The sequence below is a fragment of the Pristis pectinata genome, chromosome 8 (genome assembly GCF_009764475.1).
Source record: "Pristis pectinata isolate sPriPec2 chromosome 8, sPriPec2.1.pri, whole genome shotgun sequence".
In the NCBI taxonomy this organism is placed as follows: domain Eukaryota; kingdom Metazoa; phylum Chordata; class Chondrichthyes; order Rhinopristiformes; family Pristidae; genus Pristis; species Pristis pectinata.
In genome coordinates, this window is record NC_067412.1 from 1,996,804 (window position 1) to 2,006,233 (window position 9,430).

The 9,430-nt window shown below is 51.1% G+C and overlaps 1 protein-coding gene across 2 annotated transcripts; it reads left to right on the forward strand.

The window, feature by feature from the left end:
- The first annotated feature begins 502 nt into the window (after positions 1 to 502).
- Positions 503 to 9,340, forward strand: LOC127573366 (heme oxygenase 2-like). 2 transcript variants are annotated; one of them, XM_052021514.1, is made up of 6 exons: positions 503 to 563; positions 1,200 to 1,340; positions 4,243 to 4,360; positions 5,861 to 6,352; positions 8,064 to 8,181; positions 8,609 to 9,340. In XM_052021514.1, the coding sequence occupies exons 2-6, from the start codon at positions 1,291 to 1,293 to the stop codon at positions 8,722 to 8,724; spliced, it is 894 nt and encodes a 297-aa protein (XP_051877474.1). In that variant the 5' UTR covers positions 503 to 563; positions 1,200 to 1,290; the 3' UTR covers positions 8,725 to 9,340. The 2 variants fall into 2 exon arrangements, with proteins under 2 accessions (XP_051877474.1, XP_051877475.1); XM_052021515.1 differs by having other exon boundaries at positions 503 to 548.
- The last annotated feature ends 90 nt before the right edge of the window (positions 9,341 to 9,430 follow it).

Below are 9,430 nucleotides of genomic sequence, written 5' to 3' on the forward strand. Positions count from 1 at the left end.
ACACTGCCCCGGGGGGGGGGGGCGGTCACACGGCCCGGGGGGAGGGGGGGTCACACACTGCCCGGGGGGGGGGTCACACACTGCCCGGGGGGAGGGGGGGTCACACACTGCCCCGGGGGGAGGGGGCGGTCACACTGCCCGGGGGGAGGGGGGTCACACACTGCCCGGGGGGGGGGTCACACACTGCCCGGGGGGAGGGGGGTCACACACTGCCCGGGGGGTCACACACTGCCCCGGGGGGAGGGGGGGTCACACACTGCCCGGGGGGAGGGGGGGTCACACACTGCCCCGGGGGGAGGGGGGGTCACACACTGCCCGGGGGGAGGGGGGGTCACACGCCGCCCGGGGGGAGGGGGGGTCACACGCCGCCCGGGGGTCCCGCTGCCTCCACCGGCGGCGCCCGGGCAGCAGGTCGCGGGCCCGGGACGCTAAGAGCCGCCGCTGGGCCTCGCCACCATGGCAACGGCGACGCATCTTCCGGCCAGGGCTCCTGTGCTGTGATGTCACATCCCCTTAACGACCTTTCCGAAGGGACGGCGCCTCGGAGGGTGGGAAACCGGAGGGTGAGGGAGGGAGGGAGGGAGGGATGAGGGAGGGTGAGGGAGGGTGAGGGAGGGAGGGAGGGATGAGGGAGGGTGAGGGAGGGGGGGATGAGGGAGGGTGAGGGAGGGGGGTGAGGGATGGGTGAGGGAGGGGGGGTGAAGGATGGATGAGGGAGGGGGGTTGTGTGTGGGGAGATGGCGGTAGGTGTATGTGAGGAGAGGGGCGAGTGGGGGAGAAGTGAGGAGTGGAGGAACTTTGGGGACGGAGGAGCTTAGGGGTGAGAGGAGGTTCGGGAGGGATGGGAGTTGGGGGTAGTAGTGTTGGGGTATTGGGGAGGGAGGGTATTGGGGGGAGGGTATTGTGGGGGGAGGGTATTGTGGTGGGAGGGGTGTGGGGGTATTGGGGAGGGAGGGTATTGGGGGGAGGGTATTGTGGTGGGAGGGGTGTGGGGGTATTGGGGATGGAGGGTATTAGGGAGGGAGGGTATTGGGGAGGGAGGGGTGTGGGGTATTGGGGGGAGGGTATTGTGGTGGGAGGGGTGGGGCGGGATGGTGACGGTGGGGAGGAGGGTTGTGAGGTGGAATCATTGCACAGGGTTCCTATATTTCCTCTCCTTTGCTGCAAATCCTGATGGTGCTCTGTCCTGACGTTCCCAGGGATCCTGTCCTCTCTCCTTCCTGCCAGATTATCTCATTCCAAGCCATGATAGTTCTGAGCTCCAGTCACCAGCAGTGAAAGGCCTGTACAATGGCGCCCAGTGAAGTCGAGGAGTTCAGAACGGATGGGGACATTGTCAGGTTTGTGATGTTCAGGGCTGGCTATTTAACCAACTCTCTGTAGTAATGGTTCAAAATATGTGTGTTTGATGGTTCTCGACCTTGAGTTAATTCAATTATGATCTTAAACCTTTGCAGTCCTTCAGGTGAAGCAACTCCCATGCTGTTATTTGGTAGTGGGTGCGAGGATTTGGACCAAGAGGTAATGAGGGCTGTAAATTCAAGTTTTGATGTGGAGAGGAACTTATCTTTGTGGTGTGTACTTGCACCTTTTGACTTTGAGCTTGATTGCAGCAGTCACAGGTTTGGGAGAAGAAATTTTGGGGTGGTGGTGATGTTCATGGTTAATCTGCTTTGCCCCAGATGCTTTAAAACTTCTTGTGTTGGACCTGCACTCCTCCAGACAAGTGGGAATTGAAATTCTGCGGAGTGTGGTTTGTACATGGTGCAAAGGCTTGGGAGAACTTGCTGCAGAGAACTTCTCATCCAGGTTTCTGGGTTCTGAGGTGGTTGATGAGGCCAGTGTGGGAACCGCAGACTCTTCCACTGATGGGACAGGAGGTAGCTGAACGGGTGGGTGGGATGGGTAGGTTGTGAAGTGGTCTGCTTCATTCTGCTCCCACTGCTTATGTGGGGCCTCCTTGTGTTCCTGATGCATGGACTTGAGGTTCTCAATATCATTTCAAAAGCTTCTCCACTTTTCTTTTATATCAAGTCATAGAGTGATACAGCAGGGAAACAGGCCCTTTGGCCCAACTGGTCCATGCTGACTGTGTCGCCCAGGGAGTTAGTCCTGTCTGCCCATGTTTGGCCCAAACCTCTCCTATCCATGGACTTATCCAGATGGCTTTCAAATGTTGCTGATGTGCCCACCTCAACCACTGTTTCTGGCAGCTTGTTCCAAACACGCACCACACTTTGTGTGAAGAAGCTGTCCTGATGTCCCTTTTAAATCTCTCGCCTCTGATCTTAAACCTATGTCCTCTTGTTTTTAGCACCCCCTCCCTGGGAAAAAGACTGTGTGCTTTCACCCTGTCTATGCCCCTCATGATCTTATACACCTCTATCAGGGCACCCCTCAATCTCCTATGCTCCAGGGAATAAAGTCCTGGTCTACACAACCTCTCCTTGTAACTCAGGCCCCCAAGTCCAAGCAACATCCTTTGAGTACCCATGGGCCACAGTTTCCCAGGGGTCAGTGGGATGCTGGATTTCTTCATCGATGCTTTGAGTACATCTTTCAATCTTTTCCTTCCTGCCTGGTGATCTTTTCCCTTGGCAGAGCTCTGTTTGGAGAGTCTGGGGTCAGGCATGTGAACCATGTTCTAGTTGTGTTAATGAGATAACATTCAATTCCGTGATTTTACTGTTTTCTCCAGTTCTGATTCTAATTGACACACTGTCATCTCCTGACAAACTGTTATGACCTACTTTATTAGCTTTGTCTTTTCCCTCTGACTTTCTAAATTTCCCTCCCCAGAATCCTCCAACTACTTAGTTGAAATCTTTAGCTGAGTGATTCAGTAGGATGCTAGACCCAGCCTGAACACCCAGGCACATGCTGATGAGGGGGAGCTTTGAACTGATGCACCAGCCTGCAGTAGGAGAGCCACTCACAGTGAGTGGGCAGGTTCACCTGCCTGCCAGCACTCTGCCATTCCTGTGGGGAGGACAGAAACTTCAGTCAATAACACTGAAGGCCACAAACACACCATCTCTCCTACCCTTATATATACAATGCAAAATCTGGATGTTGTTCAGATGCCATGCCACCGAGGTGAGTCACTTTCATGGGCTGTCTGAGGACACTGATGAGGATGAGATGGTCAGATAATGTCCCACACACCACTGGGCACTCCAGGTGTCCACTCCCTGCTGATGAGTTCCCAGGTACAGTGGGGAGATCGTGTCACCAGCTATTAGATGACAGACTTCCCGAGAGGTCTGGTCGGTGGTGACTTCCAGGATGTAATGATGGGGAGTCAGTGATATTACTGTCTTTGAATGTCAGTGGTAGGTGCTCAAACACCCTGTGATGGAAGATGATGGTCATTGCCTGGCATATGACACAGATGCCACTTTCACTGCTACCGCACTTTAAGCATGCTGCCTTCCCTGGGACTGTGGGGCAGATGTGGTACTCAGCTTGTATTCTGATGGCTGAAATGTACAAAATCTAATGTTAGCTGCTTCAAGCAGCTGTATAGCTCAGGCTCAGTAAGGCATACACAATTCGTACAGGGCAGCTGCAGGGCTGAGGTGTCTAGGACCAGGGATCACAGTCCCAAAATAAAGGGGTTGGTCGTTTACAACAGAGACAGATTTTCCTCACTGAGGGTGGTGAATCATGGGAATTCTCAGCCCTCGAGGGCTGTTGAGGTTCAGTTCCTGAATATGTTCAAGGCAGAGACCAATAAAAGTTTTGGATAGTGAAAGAATCAAGGTATGGGGCAAGTGCAGGAAAGTGGCAATGAGGTAAAAGATCAGCCACGGTGAAGCAGACACAAAGGGGCAAAATTGCCCACTCATTTCTTGTTTCAAAACTGTAGAGAGCAAGATTTCCTCAAGCTTGTCCTGGCATTGTGGATCATCGTGAGCAATCCCTTTGGTGTTCTCAGAGGCACAAGGATGGCTAGCGTGGGAAGGGAGTATCACACAGGCACTTCTCTAAGACTGGAGTTAGCTGGGAGAGTACAGACCAGGGCTTTACTGCACTGGTGCTTCACCTGAGCCCTGAGCTGGGGATGCTTATCGACCTCTCTACAACGAAAGTCAAAGTATTGTTTACTTTCTGAATAGATGAGAAGCAACCTGTTGTCCATCTACGTGTTCCTCTTGCCTTTACCCCTCTTTGATCTGCTAGCTGTTGTCTGCTAATGGCTAGCTCTAATTTTCTCCTTCCGCCACCCCTGCCCCACCACAGCCCCACAGACCTGTCGGAGGTCCTGAAGGAAGGAACAAAGGAGTCGCACGACCGAGCAGAGAATACTCAGTTCGTGAAGGACTTCCTGAAGGGCAAGATTCATCGAGAATTGTTCAAGGTGGGGCTGATTCTAGTTGCTGCCTGCATTGGCTGGGTTGTGAGGGGTTAGAACAAAGGAACAGGCCCTTCAGCCCACCATGTGTATACTGACCATGATGCCAATCTACACTAATCCCGTCTGCCTGCACATCTCTCTGTTCCCTGCCTGTCCAACTCCTTCTTCAATGTTTTTGTGACGTTGTGATGGAGGAGATGTATGCCTGGAATAATGCCTACAGTTTTGGTGTCCTTACCTAAAAGAAAGGTACAGTAACATTGGAGGCAGTCCAAAGGAGATTTACCAGTCTAATTCCTGGGATGAGAGGGTTGTCCTACCTAGAGAGGCTAAATAGTTTTGGCCTGTATCCCTTGGAGTTTAGAAGAATGACGGATGACCTTATTCAAACATGCAAGATGCTAAGAAGGGTTCGACAGGGTAGATGTTGGGATGTTCTCGCTAGTGGAAGAATCTTCAACAAGGGGACATAACGACAAGAGAAGGGCCAGTCATTTAAAACTGAGGTACGTAGAAATTTAGGTGGTGGATCTCCGGAATTCTCTGCCCTGGCGGGTGTGGAAGCTGGATCATTAGAAGTATTTAACGTGGAGATGGATAAATCAAGGAATTAGTGGGGTATGGAGGAATGGCAGAAATTCATGCCAAGGTAGATGAGCCATGATCAGATTAAATGCTGGGGCAGGCTTGAGTGCCTGCTGGCATATGCTCCTATTTTCTTGCATTTTTGTGGAGGGCTACAAGGCACATACAGCACGTGTGTAACGGACAAATCTCCGTGTTAGTGTGATGTCGCCAAGAGCCATTGGACGATGGGAAAGGGTTGATCCATTGACCTGTGGGCATCTCATTGTGCCGTTATTTGTGAGCAGACTGCTCTGAAAGGGCTTCACTCAGCACTCTTTAAATGAACAGTTTAAGGTGAAGGATTTAACATTGCACGAACAGGTCCCCATCACTGGGTTTATTCATCATTCAAACCTGTGACTTGTACCTTGGGATGGGGGAGGGGGTGATGGCACTGGATGAATTAGTTCACAGCCTTTCTGATCTTAATCTGCCTGCCCCACTGAGCACTTGGCTCGGTGAACAGCTTGCATCCTTTCTTGTTTCACTTAAGATCCCCCCCTTTGGCCAAGTGGCTAATGTGATTGGGCAGGGCAGTGCAGCGCAGAGCCACCTCTGGGTTAGTTTGTTCTCTTAATGTTCAGACTGGGGCTGGTGAAGTGTGTGGTGGTCTGTGACTGCACTTGGGACTTGGCACCCCTGGACTAAAGAAACATTTAGATCCCTTCCCTGTAACTAATTGCTGCCCAGTGACCTCCCTTCCCCCCCAAACTGGGATGGGAGGGTGAAGCGACAGCTGATCTAAGCTTCTCTTCCATTCTGGGAGGACTTCCTGCATTCAACAAACTCCTGAGGGAGGCGGGGGAGGCAGATGCATGAAGGGCACCAAACGCTGGTCAGCTGCTTGCTACATCGTTGCCTGACCTTGTGTTACAGCTGGGCACGGTGGCCCTGTACTACACCTACAGTGCCCTGGAGGAGGAGATGGATAAGAATGCTGAGCATCCTGCCTTTGCTCCCCTGTACTTCCCCCTCGAGCTGCATCGCAAGGAGGCTCTCGCCAAGGACCTGGAGTTCCTGTGGGGCCCCGGCTGGAAGGATCAGATCGAATGTTCCGAGGCCACCAGGAGATATGTGGAGCGTATCCATCATGTTGGGGAGCATGAGCCTGAGCTGCTGGCTGCCCATGCCTACACCCGCTACATGGGGGACCTGTCTGGGGGTCAGGTGCTGAAGAAAGTGGCACAGAGGGCCCTGCGCCTGCCCAGTACGGGAGAGGGTGTCCTCTTCTACACCTTTGACAACATTTCCAACCCTAGCCGCTTCAAGCAGTTGTATCGCTCGAGGCTCAACAACCTGGAGACCAGCGAGCAGAGCAGGGAGAGGCTCGTGGAGGAGGCGAACCAGGCCTTTCGCTTTAACATGGAGGTGAGCATAACCCCGCCGTGAGCAGCGCGCCTCCCACTCCCAGTGCCTGTGTCGATTGTGTAGTAGGATGCAGCTAGTCTGGGGGCGGGAGTTCCCGAGGAGGGACAGCGTGGAGCCAAACAAAGCTCTGAAATGTGCTGTGAACTGGCAGGGGAAAGGGATGCAGCATTTCCCCCTTTCACTTCATAGAATCGAACAGAAACAGGCCCTTTGGCCCAACTCGTCCAACAAGGTGCCTACCTAAGCTGGTCTCATTTGCCTGCATTTGGCCCATATCCCTCTAAACCTTTTCTACCTATGTACCTGCCTCTCCCATCTCCTCTGGCAGCTTGTTCCATATACCCACTACACTCTGCACAGAAAAAGTTGCCCCTCAGGTCTCCTTTAAATCTTTCCCCTCTCACCTTAAACCTAGGCCCTCTGGTTTTAGACTCCCCCACCGTGGGAAAAGACTGTGATCATTCACCACATCCATGCCCCTCATAATTTTATAAACCACCACAGGATTACCCCTCAGCAGCCTGCACCCCGGGGAAAACAGTCCCAGCCTATCCAGTCTCTCTTCAAGCCCTCCAGTTCCTTGGGAATCTTTTCTGCACCACCTTTAGCTTAATGACACCCTTCCTGTAGCTGGACCACCAGAACTGCAGACAATACTCCAGGTGTACCCCCGGTGTGGCCTGCTTCCATCCTACTGGTATTAGTTTTTGATCCCTGATGCAGGAGGTCCTGTAGTGAGAGCCTCACTTTGCTCGTTGACCACACACTCGTTGGATCCCAGTGTGGTAACACCTGTTCTGGAGTTTTCATCCTATTTTCAAATTGCTCTGAGCTGGGAAAATAACTTGAGGGCCAAAAATGTCTGATGGGTGGTGGGGATTATTGTGAAATTATCCCTTTGATGGGAGAATGGAAATGCTGTTTTGAAAGTTGGGGGAATGGGAAATAGATTTCATAGAGTCATACAGAAACAGGCCCTTCGGCCCAACTGGTCCATGCTGACCATCCAAGCTAGTCCCATTTGCCAGCGTTTGCCCCATAACCTTTCCAATCCATGTACCTGTTCAACTGTCTTTTAAGAGTTGTGATTGTATTTGCCTCACCCACGTCCTCTGGCAGCTAATTCCACATACACACCACCCTTTGTGTTTAAAAGAAAAGGTTGCCTCTCAAGTTCCTATTAAACCTTTCCCCTCTCACCTTAAACCTGTGCCCTCTGGTTCTTGATTCCCCAACCCTGGGAAAAAGTGCATTCACCCTATCTACACCCGTTACGGTTTTATCCACCTCCATAAGCTCACCCCTCAGTCTCCTACACTCCAAGGAATAAAGTCCTAGCCTGTCAACCTCCAGTGTTGGGAGTCAAGGGATTTGGGGTCCTACTGCTTAGAGTGAACCTGCAGTTACAGCCTCCAGTGGGAGGAGGTTAGCCTGAGTAAGGAAGTTTTGGTGCAATTTTACAGGATTTGAGTAAGACCATACCTGCAATTGTGAACTGTTTTGAAATCCTCACCAGAGGAAGGGTTATACTTGTATTAGAGTGGGTGTCATGCAGTGTCACTAGATTGATTCCTATGGTAAGGGGGCTCTCCTTTGAGGAACAATCGTGGTCTACAGCTTGAATTCATTGGCCACAACCTTCCCTATGTGGCCACTTTGGACCAAATGACTGCCACCCCCTGATCTTTGTTCCAATCACACAATCCTGCAGGTTTTTGAGGAGTTGGATAAAATTGGAAAAACCCTCAACAGAACAGGGCAAGAAGATGGAATCCCACTTCACGATGGCAAAGGAGATGCTCAAAAGTGCCCTTTCTATGCTGCAAAAGGTAGGCAAACAAGGCAACCCAAGGGGAATGTGACTGGGGCCAGAGAGGGGAAGCCAGGACTGGGATGGGGTGAATCATGGATGGAATCCTGGAATTGGCGTGGGAGGTACATGTCCAAGACTGGAATAGCGGGAGGGAAGAGATGGTTCTACAACCATGGGATAATAATTGGCACTGATGGGAAGAGTGCATCCTAGAAATAATTGCAGAGACCATCCTGAACAATGTAACCCCAGAAAGCCCCCACCCTGCAGTTTATTTCCTGGACAGCTGAGTTGAGTCACAAATGGAGGTGGTTCCCTGACTGTTGACTGCGGTGTGGGGTAGACTGACCAGCCAAGCGGCACGAGGATACGCTGGTGTTATTAACTGCACTGCATGGCCCCCTGCCCCTTCATTAATTCTTCGGCTATCTCTTTCTCTCTAGGTAATGATGAAATGGGGTGCCCACTTCACCAGGTGATGGCTATAGCACAAAGCTCACCTTTCCAGCTGGTGCTAGCTGTTCTTCTGGCACTTGTTGCCAGCTGGTATCTGCTATGAGGCTAACAGACAGTCCAGTGAAAGTGATGCAAAACACCCCAACTCCTCCCCTCTTCCCAACTTTGTCCAAGGAGAGATATTTGTGCAACTGAGATCCAGCAGGACTGGCAATGAGAAAGTTTGGACGTCAGTTCCGTTCTCCCTTTAAACACAATGGTTGGTCTTCATCACTGTGGCCTATTTGTTTAATGTTCAAGTAATTTCTACACTTGACATAGTAACAGCAAGACCCCATCAGCACTTACTTCCATGAATATCAAAGCATCTTCAGATTTGCATTTCCTGAATTGTACAGAATTCCCTCACCATTCCAAGCTGCTCTTTGAGAATGTTTCCATTAATTTTATTGAAGGAGCACAGCTGTTTATCATTGACAAAACCCTTTACTGAGACAACATGCCTACTACCCACATAATCCTCACTCATGTAACATGGGCTTTAGCCTGGCCAGATAAGCCTGAAACCATGGACGGTCCCCAGCATCAAGTGGTTGGGATATTATTAAAATGTAATGCTGAATTTCCACTCACTGCAATAAGTGATTAAACCTGTATAATTTCAGTGGTCGTTCTTTACTCAGTGTATTTATGCATGAATATTAAATATTCTAACAACCTCTGGTTACCTGTCATTATTTACTGACTGCACTTTATTTACAAGTACAAATGCAGAAGTTTATGTTCCACCTGAATTTCTTGCCCGTTTG